At 26.8% G+C, this 22,285-nt stretch overlaps 1 protein-coding gene across 2 annotated transcripts in view; it reads left to right on the top strand.

Annotated features, from left to right (window-relative positions):
• The window catches only part of LOC113556923 (histone acetyltransferase KAT7), a 90,678-nt gene that overhangs the window by 23,783 nt on the left and 44,610 nt on the right, over window positions 1-22,285 (top strand). For both annotated transcript variants that reach the window (XM_026962155.2, XM_026962154.2), the window contains exon 8: window positions 11,240-11,333. In XM_026962155.2, coding sequence (XP_026817956.1) covers window positions 11,240-11,333 — 94 coding nt within the window. The remainder of the gene's footprint in view (window positions 1-11,239; window positions 11,334-22,285) is intronic.

Below are 22,285 nucleotides of genomic sequence, written 5' to 3'. Positions count from 1 at the left end.
GTTTATATTTTAAAGGGGTTTTTGAGGAAAAAAACAGCGACGCAGAGAATAGTTTCACACATTATAACAAAGATAAAATTATCGTATAATTGAATAGTGGTACACGACACCGCTCGGATGAACAAATAACGTCAAATTCTATTTGGGGCAAAACACTTTTATCTTTTGAATATCTATTATAATGTGGACGAGGTTAATAACCTTCAGAAAACCCTTTAAGTATTGTTCAACGTCTTATGATATACTTGCATTTTATGTGCTATGACATTTTATAAATTTATTACTCACTGATTATTAAATTTAGTCACTAAGTATAAATAGATTTTAATACAAAGTCGTGAATATTATATATTTAATAGTAGTTGTTATGAATCATAACTGATTATCATTAATATAGTTTTTTTTTTATTTATTTAAATTGTAAATATGACATATTATCTCCATATATTTTCTTATATAATTGTTTTAATTAAATAATTTAACATCATAAAATTAACATATTGAAAACTTTAAAATGTATTATAATTTTTAAGTTTAGATATAATTGATCAGATTAAAATTTTTTATTATTTTCAAATTAAAGAGCAAAAGTAAAAAAATATATAATATATTATGTTAACTTTTAGGTAAATTCAAAAATAATTATTTAATTTATCATTAAATTAAATACAAATATATAAATAAAACATCGCTAAGAAAAGTTTATTTATCATTAGTCAGTAAAATGTGTTTTTATTCAAAAACAAATATTTGTGTTCATTTATATGTATAGAATTGTAACAATAGTTGCTGCATGTCGAAACTTTTGAATTTATGAGGTTACAATGTATATTAAAAAGTTAAAAGTTGTTTTTAAGGATAATTTAATATAAAGAAGGTTAAAGAAAATTCTTTTTAATCAAATCTTCTATTTTGTTGATATAACTTCAATATAATAATATAATATAATAGTAACTTCCATATCTGATATTTTTACCTAATATTGTGTGATATAATTTGTGTAATATTTGAGTTAGACATCGATTTAAAATTTTTATTTTTTGTTTTAAATTCAGTTATAGATTTTAACCTGATAATAATGGGATTTTTATTTGCAAAAACTTTTTTGTGACACTTGTGTGAAAGTTTCAAATAGCACCTCTCTATATATTAGGAATTCCAAATAGATATTACTTTAATGATTTAGGTTTTCTATAAGATAAACGTATGAAGGTTATAGTTTGTTTTTTATATATAATTTCACTCCTCGGTTTATCATTATCGGGATTATAACATAATTATTATTATTATTATATTATATTTGTATACAAGTTAAAATACTTGAATTTACGTATGTGTATATTATAAAGCTATTATATACTGCTGGCTACATCACGTACTGGACATTTTATAAAAACATTATTGCACTTGTTTAATTACTCAATTTTATATTTACTTTATTAATTTATAATCATAAATATAGATAATTCATTACCTTTTTGTTTTATTTCATCATCTGAATTGTACTATTTTTATAAAAGACAATTTAAATTTTTTAGGTGGTACTCATTGCTCACATGTGACTTCTATTTTTAAATAATTTTCAAACGGATAATATAATAGGTTTTAAGTCGATAACTGTTCTAATTATCCATAACAATTTTCAGAAAAAGTATATAAAAAACCTAACGTAACTAAAAGATTCGACTTTATAAAAAATTATCATAATATGAGTATTTGGAATTGTATATTATGTATATATATATATATATATATATAAAAACATAAAAATCGACCGATGTAACGAGTCAACTATACACAGTCTTGCATTTAAAATAATCACCTTTTATGCAACATCACTAATGTACAGACATATATATATCTATATATATGCATACGCGATATTATAGTAATTTTTTCTAGACACAGACGCAAACGGGGGCGGTAGTGGAAGGGTGTGGCGTGTAATGAATGGGAGGGTGGGCGGGGGTATCGTGTCGCACTGTCGGTCAGTGACCCTGTCGGTGGCGGTGGTGGTGGCGACGGCCTCCAGTCAAAATTGCCAAGGGAACGGCTGCTGTGCGATGGTGGCGGGGTCGGGGCCGGGCCGGAGCCAGACGCAAGGCCATACGTATGAACCGTGCAGATTCCTCTTCACTCCCACCCTCTTCCCACCCCATGGTTCACTCTCGACGATCTCGTTTTAACGCGTTCACACTGGTCATGGTAACGCGTGTGTGTGTGTGTGTGCAATATAATTATAATAATATTGCGAATATGATAATAATGGGTATCTATACATATATTTGTGCAAAAAGAATATCTGTATTGGTGTATTTAATAATAATATATAATATGCTGCATACATGTACATTATATAAAATAATATCAATAATATCTACTTATGTGTATTTGTATACATATACTTTCGGTTTCGGGATCGTCGTTGTAGTTATATAAACCGTAAATATTATAGAAAAGTGAATTGAAAGTGAGACCTGAAAACATAGATCGACTACAGTCTAAAGACATCGGTATTATATAAATATTTAGTAAGAAAAATATGTGAATATATATAAAATAATATACCTATCTGATAGTAGTTAAAATGCGTTTAAAATAGGTTTAAAAAACTTCAAATTTCGATGGCTATATGACATTGCATAATATTGTGTATTATTATAAACATATCACATTTATAATATACAATTAAGTATTTTTTCCTTCAATTATTAAGGTACTTTTTGCGTTATAGGTCATATATTACAAACTGTTTTCTTCAAGGTCAACAACTCCAGACCCCAGACAGTTTAGTGATTATTTTCGCAGTAAATCCACCAACAAAAAAAAATTAACATTTATGATTTAATATTATTTAAATACGGGTTTACTTATTAACTGATAAGTTTAAAGTCCTTCCACCCCCTCTCCCCGCATACATCTACGACGTCAATTGACGACATACACACCACGGCCAATTTTTTTTTTCTGTGAGCCTAACCTAACTTAACATTTTATTATTTATCCAATTATTATATTTTGTATACACAAGGGTTGTAGATATACATTACGTTTAAAACCATCACTGATAATTGATTTGTTTTATTTTCGATTTTTATTTAGGGATCTAAAAATGTATAGGTACATGTTGGTAAATATTTTTTTTAAATTGTTACTTTTAAATTATTTAAAAAATTTACGTGATCAATTTTGTTATATTTTCAATAAGTGCTGTAATTAATGTTATATGTGCCAAATAATTTTAAGTAGTTTTTAAAATATATAAATATATTTCAAGATTGTAAAAGCCAAATGTTTTTCTTTAAGGTCTTATATATATATATAGATATTAGCTCACTTTAATAACATACCAATGTGTTAACGTATTATATAATGCTAAATTAAAACAAATTTATGCATTTGAAAAATATTCAGAAAAGTTGGCACATTATAGCGCAGTAGGTATTTCATCTTACCTATTTATATCAGTCAAATTCGTAAATAACAATTAACTCAATGATAAGACAAAGTTCCTAAAATTAACTTTTATATTTTCATAGAAGAGCTAAAAAAACCTCCAATACAGTCAATCTATGATACTTTTTTATATCAAAATTTATAATTTTCACTAAAACTGATTTTTTTCCAAACATCTTCCTGAACACATAGATAGAATCTGTTATTAGTTTTTCATTTATTTAAATAATAACTAAGTAGGTACTCATCATTATGTTAATCGACGTGTATTAAGAACTAAATTTTTTTACATTAAAATCATATTTTAGTGTAGAAATAGATTGTCTAATTTTTGTTGCCGAAAAACTACAGTTTTAAAAAATTCAGGATAGATTTAAAATACGCAAAGTCGTTATATGTTTAGTATGACATACGCGTCATATAGACATTCCGTAACATTCCGTGCAGATGAGTATGCTTCCTAGTTGTGTCGGAACTCGGATGCCGGGACTACCACGAGACAGGCACATACCATGTCTAATATTTCCGCTTCGGGAGCTGCTGTACTGTCTAGCGAGTTTCAATCGACGTATCTCACACAATTTTAAAATCAAATATCATTTAATTGTTATAGTAATTATATTATGTGTTGTCTGGGACTATATTATAAATAATTATTAATAATAATGAAAATTTATCACAGGATTAGTATTATCACACGTGAAGTATATTAATAGGTATTAATTAATATACAAGTAAATATAGTTTAATAAGTATTAATTGATTATAGTTCTTTATAAACTTTATAGATAATTGAAAATGACCGAACTTACAAATAATTAATTTGAGTCAACTTGGGTAAAAAATTTTGAATTTTATTTAACTTCACGAACAATTTGTTTATTGATTTGAGATACTATTTTGATGTCTAAAACATAAAAAGCAGGCTTGCAGACTGAATTAAACGATTAAACGATTTAATTATTCTATTCAGTGAGAGTGCAAAATGTACAATTAGCACATAATTGCCAATGTACATAACGTAACACGATGTGTTATTAACATAATGTTTAATATTTTATGTTTGTTTTGGTGTATTGAACAAATAAGTATTATATTTATTTTTTGCGCAATGTTAAAAAAAAAAAATGATTATTACAATTGTTTAATAAAATTGACAATCACGATAGTTTAAAACGTATAGGTTGTGATTGAAAATATTTGTCGTCAGAAGTTATTAATACCAATATTTAGATTGTAAAAGTTTTCTCTAATAAATACACATATGGCACACGTGCTAAAATGTTTAAACTTTCAGTCAAAAGATTCCTGCAATATTGGTACACCAATAAGAAATAATAATAAAAAGAAGAATGGGTCTACAATTTTAAAACTATTTTAACTTTGCTGAAAATTACTTTTATGGATTAACTACTTACGTTCTTGTTTATTTATTTTTAAATGGACTTTGTTATTTTATTTCGTCTACTTATCACTTATTTTGGAATATAATTTACCATACAATTCTTATATTATAGAAATATAATTTTTTATTGTGTATTTTCAATTTTAAAAATACATAATTAGTTTAAACATTTTTGGATAATCAATACCTAGTTTTTATTAATTTATAGTTTTCTATTTATCAAAGTTTATTTAATATTAATAATTATGTTATATTATATTATGCAATTTGTGCAGTTACACTGAAATATTCAACTTCTACTCTCACTTTATTTTGGAGATCTACTTTTTGTTCACTGGTGATTTAGTATAGTTGATAGGATATCGCATACCTAACTCGCATTGTTAGTATTCGCATTTTAAAATCCCTTTAAGCCCGTCTCATTATCGTCCCCTTTTTTGTATTATGTTTCGTACTACGTCATTATATGACCATACAAATTATTTCCATGGGCTATTGTTATGTCTTTATACGTTTTAGCTACCATGAGGTCTTTCGTAATAGCTTGAATAATAGTTCCTATAATATTATATATATATTAGTTATTATTATTCCATTTTTATTCAAATTTCTGTTTATTTGTATTCATCTGATGATCAAATTATTCAGTTATATTAAATTAATCAAAGAATATCAGCATAGTATATATTGTATAGTATATTATTAGCTTATAAGTAATTATTATAATATTTGTTACGTATTAAAATAAATATATTCAATTTAACGGGATGTTTTGGAATTTTTGTATTTTTAATATTATAATGTTGTGTTAAAGTTGGTTCATTATGTGTACCTATATAATATAATAGATTTTTATGATTATATGTCATAACTCATAATAATGCTGTATAATTCATTTTTATCACTGTTAATAATAACTGGACAAATTGTTTTCAATCGCCTTATTATTATATTAATGGAGTAATAACATATTATAGTATTAATAACATACTATTCTAATTTATTATATAATATGTGGTCTTAAAATGTCGGAAAATATACTTAAAATGTTTACCTAACTTACTACTTCGGGGCTTAGTTTTAATAAAATAACTGAAGATTCTTCAGTTCCCAATTTTTTTTCAATTTCCTAGTCTAATGATCATTCATTAGTGACTTACACTCTTTTTACATCACCTCACCATTTAATTATGGCTTTAAAATTGTTTCCTTACATATAATATTATTATTATAAGCAGTTATTAACCATAACCATAAATTTCATAGATTATGATACTATTTTCAAATCTATTAGTGCTAAGCACTCCCAAGTCTCCTATTCAAATTAAGACCGATATTTGCAAACATTACAATACAATTTATTGTGTCTTCAATAGTATAGCAAAAATTTTTATTTGACAAAATAAAAAGTACCTAACATAATGATTTGACCATGAAACTCTTTTGTATTGATAGTTATAGATACTATATTATAATAGTGTGCTTTGTGTATAAATCACTTTCTAATTTTTTTATGTTCATAAATTGGTCATTGTCCATATCTTCATGTAATAGATCATCGATGGTATTAAAAGAAAAAAATTGTCTATTTTATAAGTATGTTAGTATTATTATTATTAAAAAAAAAAAAATTATAAAAGTACTCTTAAAATATGTAAGTATGTGCCAATATAATTTAATTAAAAAGTCTGCCAATGTTAATAAAATTGTTATGATTCAACTAGGGTTTTATGTAAATATTTTTAACGTTTCTGTACAGAAATACGTAAATAATGTATTTTATTCTGACGGAGTAATTTTGACTAGTGTTGACTGATATTTAAATCAATATAGTATATTGTATAAAATGTATAAAATATTTGTTTCTATCTTTTAAAAATAAATATATTTAATATTTGCATGTTTATCATTATAAGAACTTTGGCAATAATAAGGGTTTTTTACATTTTGTAGTATTAACTAGTTATATCAAAACGTAATTCAAGCATTTTAAACATGCACAATGCCACAATGCACCTATATAATATTTTATGTTTATTCTGCGATATATTTTTACAGATATTATTTGTTCAAGTAGATTTTAGATTTTCTATGGTTTCTTTTTAAATTTCATAAAAATGAAAGTCGAATAGAAAATAATAATATGATGATTGATTTAAATACTAAATTTTAGTTATGGATAGCATATATATTTATATATTACCATTATTAAGTTTGTAAACATTTATGTTGTTTTGGTTAAACTTTTAATTTTGTTCAATACTTTTCGTTATTTATACTATTTAGTGGTAGGTATGCTTTTTGTGTCAACCATTGAGATCTTCATTAAAATATGTTACTATAATAATTTCGTATAAAAATCTTGACTTACATACACTTCATTCTTTATATTTGTGTCAATATTTATGCAATTTAATTTGTTATCCAATAATAATGTACAAATTTTAAAATTCCTTATGCATATTTATTTAATTCATTTTTTTTTAAATGTTGATATTCGTTTTCATAAATACTACCTTGTTGATAGTAATATTTTTTTTATATCACTTATTTTATTATTATGCGATATTGGTTTGTTGGTATGTATAAAGTATTACTAAAGTGCGTGCATTAATAATTTACTTAAAGTCTTACTAAAAATGTAAGCAACTTATATTGTGTAATTATTTTAACAACATTACCCGATTTCAGTAACCAATATTATCTATTCAAAGTAAAATATTCTAGTGAAATTATCATAATTACATTTTGTTTTGAATGTATTTTTTTTTTATTCACTTATTTTTGAAATAGTTATAGTTTTTAATATAACTATAACATTGTATATATACGCGTCTATACTCTTATAAACCTAAAATAATGATACGCCTTATATAGTAAATTGATAATACAATCAACAAATGTAATATTTAATAGAATATTATATTTAAAAATGCTAAGTAGTTATTATAAACTATGGAAAATATGGTTTTTTTATAAGTACGAATATACTATATAACTATATAAGTACTAGATAAATAAAATAAATGTGCAAATGTTATAATTTGTATTTAGTGTATTCGCAATGTATTCTATTGAACTTTGGTATATATTCTATATTATACTATAAATAGTATAAATACTGTTTATAGATTGTAGGATTATATCTTATTTAAGTAGTATACATATGTGGCTATGTACATATAATAATAATAATACATTTTTTGCTTTAGTGTTAAATAATAAATAAAAATTTTATTTTAAAAATTATATTATTATTATAGTCAACAAGTCTACATCTAACTATACTATTTTATCTATCTCAGATAATATATTATTGTTAAGAATATAATATTTATTGACTAGTTATTTAGTCATAATAGATATTTAATAAGAGTAAAATTTTTGAATTGCGTACGAATTTATTTTCATTTATCATAATTCAGTATTGAGTAATATTTAAGCAACAATTTTAGTCGAACTTAAAATTAGATGAAATAAATTAAGTTTCTAAAATTAACATTCATTTGGCATTCGTTTGCATAAACAAATAACTTTTCTTGAGTTGTATTTGTTTATGAGTCTACATTAACGGAGTATTGAAATGTATAAAAACTTCACGTGTTTTTATATTATTACTATTCCAATAAACGAATTAGGTATTAAAATATATAAAAGGTAATATTTCTATAAAGACAAATAATTATTAATATTTTATATACAATTTTAAAATCAATTTTAAAATTGGTATCTGCTCTAGATATATTTTATTATACTTTTATAATTATTTATTTATAATTTATACAATCACATCAAATAAAATTTCCTCTAAATATATACCACTGACTTTTGAAGCTCGTAGGTATATATGAATTGTCAAGTTCTATTTAATGAGTGAGTGCGAAGGCGTGGATAATGATAATATTGCGTCTGCGAAATGTTGAGTGGTATCCGATGGTATAATAATGGTAGCTATAGTGTTTTTGTTAAATGTAGAGTCCTTTAAAATCTTTTTGGGTTATTACGTATAAAATATAATTTACAAAAATCACTAAAGAATGATCAGGTTCAAAAGAAATAATTATATGTTTATATATACTACAAAAATAAATCTAAATGTTTTAATTTTTAAAACTATCATTGTACATAACAATTTTATATCTATAAAAAAAAAAATAGTTTATTAATATTATTAATTTATTCAATTTATAGTGTTTTTTATTAATTAAAAAAATTATCATTTTTATTTCTTATTAAATATTTAATATAATTATGTGTCTATTTTAATTAAACGTGCAACTTAATATTATATAGGTACTCTTACATTATCATATAGGTACTTATATGAAGAATTTAATTAGACAATTTATAAAACCAAAGTAACTACGAGATATATAAGTATTTTAACAATAAAAAATATTTTAAATTTTTTTAGTATAGTAGTTTTGTATTGGTGTTTTAGGTAAAAGTTATCTTTAATGATGAGTTATCTTTATTTGTTTACTCCACTATTGGATTTCAAATCCCAACTTGTATAGCCTCTTAATCGTATGAGTATAAAGTACGTGTTTTAAGTATTAAGTAAGTTTAGTATTAGCCTTTTTCCGTCAAAAAATCAAAATTTTCGTAGTTGTGTACCTATTTGCGGTTGGTAGGTATTTGGTAACTTATGGTTTTTGTTAAACCAAGTGAAAATTATAATGATAAAACCACAAAGAAATCGTACTATAATTAATTATTTTTAACTATTATAAACCAATAAATATATTTGTTTGTAATAATTTAGAATATTTTCTATTGAATATTTCAAATTCTATAATTATTATTGTGTTACCATAAATGGGTATTGAGGTTATTATGACATATTTACGATGTTCGCGAATTGTACTATTTCGCAACAATCTACAAATTCTATTTCGTTATCATAAATCCACAATCGTTTGGGCTCAATGATCTTTAAAATTATAATTTCTCCTATTTCCTTTTGTTCGGTTCTTAGAAAATTTTAAAATAAAAATAGAATTCGGTTCATTGTAACATTAAAAAATTGAATATATTTTTTTAGAAATCGCGTACAGATTATTATTTATTTTAAGCCATAAAACGGCGTGTATCACCTTATGTCCTACATGCATTAAAATATCGTTCATGTATTATAATGTTACGGTGATTTAGATCATTGATTGTATTTTGCGAACAGCATCCGATCAGGTCGTTTAAGGATTAAATCCTATTTGGATATATATTATATTACCATATATTATGTAAATAATGTAGTAATATATTATATTAAATGATTCCTACAGTGGTTGATAATAATTGTTTATTTGCTGAGAGATCGATTATTAATTTCTATCCCTCGTACCGTTTTTGATCCTGGTCAGAAATTATCAACTCAAAGCGTAAATAAATACATTTATTTTATTCAATATATTATTTTTTTATTATCAGTTAAGACTTCTGCACTATTTTAGTTATTACCCTATTTTTAAATTAAATAAATATTATAAGTGAAACAAAATAATATTATTTACTATTGTTATATTGAGTTTATACTATGAAAAAATAAATTTATTGCTTTCATTATAAGTGTATATTGGAGTAACGCTGGGTTAATAAAGATTTTTCGTGTATTTTGAGAATTTGATCATAATGTGATTGATCATAAAGTTTTCCTTGTATGTGTCGTTTATTAGGACCAATTCTTTGGTGATGAGAATGGATTTAGTTAAATGTGTATGTACTATTTCTACCTAGATGATTTTTACATCTTTTCATTTTAAAATAAAGAAAAAATTTTATTTTGTATATAATACAAGGTCTTAAATTACTTATTTTTTTTTAATTTAGTAAGTACTTAATTTCAAACTGGCTGCCATACTTCTTTGGGTTTGAAGGAGATAATATTATTTGGAAATATGAAAGTAAAACCACATGAATGTATAATTCGTTTATTAGTAGTTCATATCAGATTTTGGATGTGTTGTATTAGTTCATTTTTTGGGTAGGCATTTGTGATCCTTTTATAATCCTCTAAATGTCATTATTGACAATAGAATAATCGGGGTTCGAAAATGATGCAATTTTTAAAGCTTATACATTTATTATAATCGGTATTGTATAAGTATTTATAATAAAGGTATTAATTTATGCGCAGCGTAGATTTTATTCTTGTAGAAACAAATTGTATTAATATTAATATTAGGTAAAATACTTTGGTTATTATTATTTTACGTCGCAAATAACTTTAAGTTGTTAGTAAATATATTGATTATTTCTGTTCCTTACCCAAATGTGCTTCAATAACATACCTATGAATGTATTTAGACACGTAGTATAATAGTATTAAATAGTGTGAATAACAATATTTAAAAAGTGGAACTTATTTTTTCTTTACAGGAAAAGAATTCGTTTTTGAATTTCAACGTGAGCTGTATATTAACGTTACCCCCGTACCAAAGGCAAGGATACGGCAGACTTCTCATCGATTTCAGTAAGTGGAATATTTATTTATTTTTTTTATTTTTTTCCTGACAAAATATTTTCGTCATTTGTATTCACTACGCAAAAATAAGTCCCGTGTTTTTTCCGTATTTTACGCGCTACCTATATGTATATATAAGTACACACATACACATCCACACACCGTCGTCAACAGGGATGTAATACTGTCATTTCTTCACTGCCAACAATTTGAACATAACCAATATCTTATTACGTATATGCGCTTCGAATTGATGTCACGTCCCGCAACAGATATAAACGAATAGATAAATAGTACGAACGCGAATACTAGTTTCGAATTGATTTTATTCCTTGAAATATGAAACGCACCCTACCGATCGGAAATGTAAGTAAATCGTGTTGTTTCGAATTTTAGTGGTTTCGTAAACATTTCGTGCATTTATTATTTCCAACATTGACGTGTAACGTATATTGGATTGATCGTGCATCATCATGTTGTATATTATAATGTAAATCCCTATCTTTTTGATTTCTTTCGATCTACGCACACACACACACACACACACACACACACATTTATTTATATATATATAATAGTTTAATACATATTATATTCGCAGTACGTTGGCGCAGCGTTATTTGCACATATTTTGCTGAGTATTCGTCAGTTTTATTATGACTGTTTTCTATTTTCAAAAACGGTTTAATGAATACTTGTATTTTATTTGAACTAAATGATTCGTTAACGATTTTAGATTTGTTTGGGATTTGAAATAAAAAAAAATGTATTTATAATATATAATATAGTAATTAATTTTAATAACTACCTATGTATTTAATTATGATATTTGTGTAGATAAGTATAAAATATTTTTTAAATTCGATTTTCTTATTCAATTGACCAGGAGGTGTACAGTATACCTTATAGTTATTATATTATATAGTTTCCGATTACTGATATTACATAGAATTTATGTTTCATTTGCAATCGCTTTTATCTATCAGGGGTTATCAATAATATAGAAAGTGTTTGAGTTATGATTGACTTTTGAACTAACGTTTCATCTAAAGGTTTTAAATTTTAATCTATAATATGTAATGTATTCCTTGTGTTATATAGATAAAATATAATAATTCTTGAAGATGTGTAAATTACTTGAATATCACTTAGTAATTATATATAATAATAAACATAAATCTTCAATTGTTCCTCCACTCATATATTTCTTTGTTTATTCTATCGAAGTGTATTATTTTAGTTTTTATACATAAGACGTGTCAAAATATTTTTGGTTTAGTTTAATGAAATTTATTTGTAGAAATAATGTAAAATATATGTTAAACAGGACTATAACATTCTGTATTGTAACCTCTAAGGTTCTAACGATTTCACCCTTCGTTCTTCTATTGCCATCATGCGCATTATGTAATACATTTTCTATTCGACCCAAGTATTATTCTTAATGTAAGGGAACCCAAAACAATAAGAAAAGGTAAAAGCACGTCCGATGAGGTTTAATTCATATACAGTCAATGGAATTGTTTTATTAAATATTATCTTTGGGACTAAGCCAACCGCTTTAAAATGATAGTATGTATAGGAAGGGATGAAAATCCCATAGTAACTGAAATCGGATAAGTTATACGCATAAGAATAATTTGAATGAATTTTAATGTACTAATAACATTTTCATTGTGTAGCTCTATTTTAAATTATTATTACAATATTACTTTTGAATGAATAGGATATCGTTTTGAAGTTCGGCTTAGGATCAATGAAATATAAAATATACGATTATGTCATTTAATGTGGACAAACATTTTTGATTTGTGTGTGTGTGTGTGTGATAGTGTTTATACATGCTCTGGTATATGAGATCTATATTATAATATACTAGCTTTATAAAAATTAACATAATTGATACATTATAGTCGTTTAAAACGTATTCTGTATAATGCATTCGGATTTAGTAATATAATATGTGTGTTTCAGTGTTTCACACAGTTGTAGTATTTATATTTTACTGTTATAATATACATAATACCTAACGCGCCTGTCATCTTAAATTTGTTCTAAATTATCACGAAGTTCTACTAAATATTAGGTTTAACGATTTTTGATTACTGGCCGCCTGCATATATATAGGTACGTTTGCCAAATTAGTTTCTTTTCAGCAGTTGCTTAATGTATACCAGGTCATTAATAAATTAAAATGTATTATATTATCATTTTATTTAAATATATGTTAAATTGTACTCAGTTTAACTATAGGTTTCTTGTCTAGGATTATTTACATTAAGTCCTTTCAAGTCCTCAATTTTATATTAATCTATAATTGATACACTGCACTAGAGATGGACAACGTTTAAATAGTTACGATACCACGTAACATTAATGTATACATTAACTTTTAATCTTTTAATAATATTCTAGTACACGATTATTATTTTATATTATTAAATACATTTAAAATATATAATGTATTTTTTAGGGTAAGAAAATTTAAGAATATTTATTTGATACTGTAATTTATACAAAATACAAATAATACTTATTTTTGAAGTTAATATCACTCTATTTTCTGATTTGAATTTATTGATTTTTATTGAATAATAAATATTTTTTTAATTTTATAACGATATGAAAATTATTAACTATCATTATTTTTGAAAATATTCTGTGCATTTGTTAATTTATATATGGCTATGGAATTTGAGATTGGATAATTTGAAGTATTTAGTGCTGAGTTAGGAATTGTTTGCATTTTGAAACCATAGTATAGGATGTGATTACTTACTTACTTACAGAGGAAATTTAGTGGTGGGTAATCGCTTGGACTAAAATATTTAACAGTGTGGAAATATTGTAGTATTACTGTCTAGAAGTTCCTGAAAGTTAGACACCGTGTGTCATGGTTGATGTAATTAATTATTTATACAAAAGTATTATATTTATCTACAACAGTTATTTCCGATAGTAGTATTTTACGAAGTTTATGAAGATTTAGATGAAATATTTATAAATTAAGTTTAAGTTATTTCATAGCATTTTGATTAGTTTTGATAAGCATCTCCATGCTATTAAGAGTAAAGTCGTTAGTTATTGGAGATCTGCTATCTGCAATCATTCGTGTTTGTTGATAAGCTAAATATGATGTACCATTTGTGTAGATATAAATGAATTTAATTGTTTTGAAATGGTTTAATACAAGTCTGATGGACTCAATAAAACATCGAAGGATCTTCATAAATGTCCATGTAGAACGCCTGTGTATATAATATATATATTGGGTCTGGGCAATAATAAGAATATGTCCTCATTGCGCACATGTTTCTATTTATTGAAGTGTTGAATGGTCTTCTGATAATATCAAACAGAAAAGCTGAGATTTACAATGGAATGCAATACAAAAAAAAGTGGTTTTGGTAGTAATTTTAGCTTATATAATTTAGAGTAACCCAACATAAGCGAAATTTTCTGATTGCAGTCAGTGTTTATTTTGATGTTTTATAAATATATAATGTACACTTTATAAGTGTATCAATTTTCATTTTGCCCAGTACTTAAAAATCTAAGTTTTTACATTAATATAATCATAGTGTGGAGGAGGATTAAGAATCAGCATATTTCTGTATTTATGGTTATATATTATACGTATAGAATGATAGAATATAAAATATACATTGTTCAATTTTATTTGTATTTAATTGTTTAATTTTAGTAATTTGTAGAAATAAACGTGTTTGTTGTTAAATTATCTAAAATGTAAGTTAAATATTTAATTATAATGTTCAATTCGATAACAATTTTTTTTTAAATTACCTTAAACATCAACATTAATGCGTTTTACGTACATATGTACCATAGTACATAGTAGTTTTATAATATCACATGTCACCATATCTAATAAAAGTTATTAGTATGATTTATTTTAATGATAGGTATAAAACTCTATAGTTATGTTTTAATTCTTACAATTTTGAAATAATTATTTATTCAATTTAATCATATTTTAATTTGATAAAAATATAAATGCATCTTATTAAAATTCGTATTATTTTCGGGAATTTGATATTCACGACGCAGAATTTCTGATTTATTTTTATTCATATATACCATTAGAAATATTATACTTGAAAAGTTATTATTATGAACTTTACTTTTATATATATTTTGCGCGTACTTTGAAACCAAGACCCATTAAATGGAATCCGGTAAGATGTCGGACAAATTAATTCACTTAGAATATGTAAATCAATTAGCAAAAATAAATTGACTCGTAAAAAATTGTTATGTAAAAAGAAAAACTAATTAAGTAAATGAAAACGGTGCTAATAGAAAAAAATCAAGGGCGGTTAGGGGTTTGGCGAAGATATTTAAAAAAAAAAATAATAATAATAAAACATTATTAAATAATAATAACAGGGCAAAATTGTTGGCTTCTAAAAATAAAAATAATGGTATTGATATATAGTGGGGAACGTGAGGATGATATCCCCTAGCCGCGGCGGCGGTGTCGATCGTGTCCCGGACAATGCGTGCGTGGGTGGGTGCGTAGTACGTATGTCTGCGCGAGACTGATCCGACGTTCCGCGAAAGGGTTGTTGAAGAGTAGTAGCATCGGCGCGGGGGGATGGTGCGGTGTATAGGCCTCTGCGCGTACATATAACGGTGGTCGGGGACGCCACCCGCGGCCGGTAGGCACGAGTGTGTATAGACGCGGTGGTATTACATAGCCGTCCGTCTGATATATAACGTCACCCGGCCTCACCGCGACGACCGAGCGGCCACCCCGGAAATGAACGGCGCGACGCGAACGCGCAATGCAGCAAAGCCACCGCCGTCGTACGCATACACACGCACCGTAAATACGGCCTACGCGGTCGATACGGCTAGACGGATATATCCACACGCCGCTGCCGCCGCGACACCACTCTACACTTCCTTCCGATGCCACAAACACCGCTCGCCCCCGCCCCCCTCCTCGTCCCCCCTAACACTCTCTCTCTCTCTCCCACCCTCTCTCACTCACTCACACACGCACACACAGCTTTTCACTTCCTCTATTGCAACCACCACCACGCTACTCTCTTCCCGGCGCCATCATTGGTTCACCAAACACCACTCCGCCCGGCGCCTATCGCCGTTCACCCCTCTCGCGATAAGTTTATATATGCGCGTATGTATTGGTATATAATATATATCATATTGAATATTGCATCGCCCGCTGCATCGCCTCCGCCGAGTGCAACGGTGAAGTGGGCAGCCGCCGTGCAGACCGATGAAACGCGGTATGGTGGAACATGATGGTGAAGTGCAGGGCGTCATCGACTGCAGTGGCGGCGGTTGCAGGGTGCATGGCATATAGTGCATCAGCGCCAAGCGACGGCGGCGAACTCTGTTAGGCGTGCAATCCTTGTTGTGGATGGGGGGGATGGCTGACGGAAGGGTGGGAGTTTAAAACGCACAGATATTCTGCAGTGTGCGTGCGTGAGCGCTTGCAACTCCCGCGGCCCGCGCCAGTCTAGCCGGACACTCACTGCTTCTGCCACTGACGGGCCGTACGGCCGATGCTTTGCCTGCAGTAGGGGTAGGACGTATATGTATATAGTAGTAAAAAAAAAATGTGAAAAAAATATTCATCCGATTCAAACGAACGCTCACCCCCCACCCCTGGCCATTATACCCGCAACGGCGGCGGCCCGTCTGGTCCCGTCGCCGCTGTCGTGTCTGTCCGCACGACGACGACCTCTCCTGGCCCACGTTTGTTTAATTAACCCAAACGCCGCGGCGTTTGCTGGCGAGTCGGTTTCCCCGTTGGTGGAATATTCGCTTTTTGACACCATCCGTAGGTCCACGGAGCGGACGTCATCCCGCTGCAGCACTGGTTGCCGCAGTGAAATGCAATTATTCTGTCTGTACATATAGTATATTATATTATGCATAACGCATGTAGTCGACATAGTATGTCCCGAATTTTAGTGCACCGAAAACGTTCGAAAAACACGTATTTAATACATTCATTTTTTTTCAACAAGTTATGTTGCATATAAAGTTTTCTATTGTCGAAGTAATATGTCAAGAATAATAAATTAGACACTATTATCATCGTCATGAAGCCAACTGGAAAAAACATATAATGTCAATTATTTGTTATGTATCCTTGCTGCAACAATAACATAATTATACGATTTTAATCATAAATAAATAAATTAAATATTTATTAATAACTTGTTTAAAAAATCAGATTTAAAACTACGTAAATTTACCAAAAATAAATTTGTGTAAATATTCTTTAAAAGCAATCATACAAATTCTCATTCATCGAATAACATCGTGTAGTGTTCTGTGTTTTATATAGATAGTTTCAATCATTGTAGTTCGACAAAGGTGTGAACTTTATTCATCACAATTCGTCCTTTATAGTAATTATTACCACTAAACATGTACCTGATACCTGATATACACACGTCGAAAAAGTTTTCCGATAGTGTTTTCAAACTCGCTGCACCCCACCCCCACTTCGTTATTATCACAGTCCCTCTTCACAATGGTTGGCGGTGTACATATATTGTATATCATATTATTTGTACACACCAACCGCTCATTTTCTCATTTGTTTGCAGACCGCGTACACACTCGAATAACGATTTTATATTTTTGACACTAATACACACACCGTATTATTATGCTACATGTATAATAGTGTTTGTTATAATATAATATAATATTATTTATATTTTATGTATAATTATATATATATGCTTACTTAATCTTTTGAAACTTTAAATATATCGTGTCAAAACATTTCTTGATAAACATTTTAAATCAAATATCTTTTTGTTTCTAACTTAATGAATTCGTTGACTTTTTCGACTTGAGTTCAACTTAATATAATACGACTTAAATGCGTATTCTTATTCTCTTTTCTAATAATACTGATAACACAATTTATGTTTGTTGAAATTGGCATAAGTTTTATTGGAAAAATATTAAGTTATATTTAATCTAAAGAAATAATATTATATTTTTATCATAAATTTGAAATTTTACCAATATAATGCAGTATATAAAAAAATACCATTTTAGTATTTGTATTTTAACATAATAAAAGAGAAATAATATGATTATTAACTACAATTAGCAATGTTCTAAGAAAATGTTCTTCTTTGAACTTAAAATCAAAATATCAAATTAAATAATAAAAATTACGAGTTTTATTTGAATAAATTGGTTTTTTTTTGGATATTTACTCGTATTCTTGTTCATTTACTGCCTCTGTAAAAATCATAATAAAGTAATTATATAGTTTTATGACTTATTAAATCCCTGGAAAAAATAAAATCTGTATTTAATTTAAGAAACAATTATTTTGTATTATTACTAAATTCTAATTATGTAATATTTATTTAATGAATCTTTGTTACATAATTTGTTTAAAAAAATGTTATTTTTTAAACATAATAAGAGAATACTTTATACTTGTATCATATAATGTATGCATAATACTTGAATGTGTGAAGTTCCGAACTTTATGTTCTTAAGTATAGTTTTTTTCGTATATTAATGGTAACATGTACGATTATAATTTATATATATTTGTATTATTTCGAAATATACAAATTATTAATTTGTCTACCTACAAGACCTGCTAATTACAATTGAGTAATTTTTTCCAACACATATTTACTTTCAGTAAAATTCAAATTAATCTTTATTTGTTATAAGTTAGATAATATATTCATATATATTATATATTTATATGTTTATAGGTATGTTGTCTGTATATTCAAATTGGATATAACAATAGTAAATGCATGATTAATTTCTACCAAGTTCGTATATATACTTTTAATACTTTATTTTTCTATCATAATTTTCAAATTGACTTAAATCACATCTTTTAGGAAAAATAAAATTTAATTTACCGATAAAATATGTTTACAGTACTGTCTACAATTTTTAAATCAACGACTTCTCGTCGTTGATCACATAATATAATGTATAATCCATTTAAAACAAATCGCGGACTACTGAAAACATTACTCGTTCATTTTACTTTTAATGCCTACAGGATACTTTGTTAGAATAATTTAATGTACATTTCTTTCATTCTTTTCAATAATGTAATTTGATGGTTGTTGGTATTTCCTGCAGTTCTATTCAATCTGAACAATAATCTACGTAATCCACTATATAGCTTGAAACTTTTTATACATTTAAGGAGGAAATTGTAGGTGTCTTTGCAGTTTGCTCATATCCTTCTTACCGTTTTCTCGCCAAAACAAGTCTACATATCGTATGAGAACTTTTCATTTTTTTTACTTTCCTGCACTCAAGAGTAGTGTATATGCACTTTCAATAATTATTTTATCCTTTAGTATATAGAAACGCGGTGAGTATAATTATAACTTTACAAATTTTACTTTGTAACATTTTATTTTCTTCTTATTTCCATTTAATAAATATCTTATACAACCATTACGCTCATTTGTTTACTCCGAGTACCTACCTATATAATATCTTAAGCCGCTCATCAATTTGTATACGTTTCTCCTTTCAATCTTATTTCACTTGTATATACGCATCAAATATTATCATTCTTGTATACATCTTTCAATGTTTTAGGCTTACCTGTCGAAATGCTTGTAGTTTGTATATATTCATTTTGAAAAAAAGATTTTGCTCTCATTTTCCACACCTATTATAGTTATTACTTACTCAGAATCCAGAAAAGGGTTAATATGTATACACCTTAAAGACTCTAGTCTGTAGTATACTATTATACGCAATAGTATATGATAATATTATTTTATTATTAGATACATAATCAATTAAATACTCATTCCTATTCGTCCGAAATTTTTTTTAGTATATATTATAAAGACTGTCAACCTAATACAATAATACTATACTATCTATAAAAAAAAAAAATAGTCGCATTTTATGACAAAAAAGGTACTGTCGACCTGGTACTCTAACACTATCTATCCCCACAACGCCAGGTGCTTCTTTATTCGAGCTATGAAATAAATGTAAATTGTGAATGTAAAACTTTTAAATTGTTTCTGGAATTCAGTAAAATGACATTTTTAAAGCAATGCGACAAACTAAAGTTTTCAAAGTGATAAAGTGGCATTACAACGTACTCGGTTTAAATGATTGAACGTATATTATATGCTTCTTTAATATACGAGTATATACAGTATACCGTTATCATGAAGTATGTGTAAACTGTTGTAGTTAGTTATTTAGTATCTATTTACGCGTTATTTTTTAAAATTAAGTTTCATTAGTTTTACAAAATTATATTTATTTAAAGTGGTGTTTTCGAATAAAATCAAGTTCTATGACCTGATAGATTTTTTATAATTAAAACATCATTTATTTATTTTTGTAATAAAATCAAGAGATATATAATCATGAATATTATTTTTATGTTTAATTTGTATTTAATTATAAATTAAATATAATAATAACATTATATTTTGGTGTTATAATTATTGGTTTTTCTGTAATTAGTTGAGTTTTGATCTTGCCGATTGCAAAGTAATCAGTGATTAACACTACTACAGGTACTATTAAAGAACCTATAACATACATTTAACGTAGAAGTATAAGTATAATTAATAACACAAGGAATATGAGGTATATGAGATTCGTAATTAAATTAAATTATACTAACCAATTTTTTAACTAATCTACAACTTTTTGTATTATTACGAGTATAAGTTAAGAACAGATTACTTGTTCATAATAAGTAATACATTTTTTTTATTCGTTTGATACACAGATACCTTTTTGTATAATTTAAAAAAAATATTTTGAAAAAAAAACGTGATGTATCAACATTAAAACAAATATACGAGTAAGTACCTAAACTTACAGTATGATATATTAAAATATAGGCAATTATAATTAATATAAAATTACGAATGTAAATACAATTTGATTAATATGGCAGTGCGTAATGTGATTAGCAAGTAATTAAATTGAACTGAATTTCGTATCCAGGCTCTTAAGAGTAATTCAATAGTTGTCCAATTTTTTCGTTGAATACAGCTGCATTGCGTCAAACGTTCGTTATTCTAAGGTTATTTGTAGTTTTTTATTAAAACTTTCTGTTTTATTATTTGTACGATAAATATAGGAATAGTATAGTTTTTTAAACGGTTTAAACATTTCTTAAAATTATTTTTATTAACAAATAGCTTCATAATTTCTTTTCGTAATACTTTTTTTTTCAAATCATACCTAACTCGAATTTCGAAAATTTTGAGTTTAAAATACATGTTGATAGATTGAATTACTTGAAAAAAATCGATTAATTTGAAAATTATATTCAAAATAGGGTTTATCATTACAAAAGAAGTTATGTTCCACAATGCACATTTGTAAACATGAGTTAAAAAAGTTAAGTCATAGAAATGTATGATCCATTAGTCTATAGTTTAACGTCCCGTAACAAACAGAATTGAAAAATATTTACAGGGTAGTGATAAAGTGTACCCTGTTTTCACGGACACACGGTATATATATATATATATTTATATGTCTGTATGTTCTTCTATATAGAAACCAGATATGCATACCAATCACGTGATGTACGATATATTTTTATCAAAATAATCATCATAATCGTATGCTATATTCTTCTGCCGTAAGATTGAAATATTTTCCATGTGTATTTTGTCAACGGTTTTGAAACGATGCAAATTTATGATGATTCAAAATTTGTCGTTTACTATACACGAATATATTATGTAGGCATAATATGCATATTGGTATCAATCAATACACACCGTGATACTTTTTCATAACTAGATGTGAGTGATGCAGTTGCATATACTTTTCGCGCATATACTTTTAAACAAGTGTTTAATCCTATACGTGTGCTATAATCCGGATTCGTTCAAGTGATATACATGATCATTTAAGGGGTCTTATTTTGAATTGTGTGAATTTTAAATTAAAGATTT

Source organism: Rhopalosiphum maidis, chromosome 1 (genome assembly GCF_003676215.2).
Source record: "Rhopalosiphum maidis isolate BTI-1 chromosome 1, ASM367621v3, whole genome shotgun sequence".
Taxonomy (NCBI): Eukaryota; Metazoa; Arthropoda; class Insecta; order Hemiptera; family Aphididae; genus Rhopalosiphum; species Rhopalosiphum maidis.
Note: the sequence above shows the minus strand (reverse complement) of the source record. Positions and strands in the feature narration are given on the sequence as shown.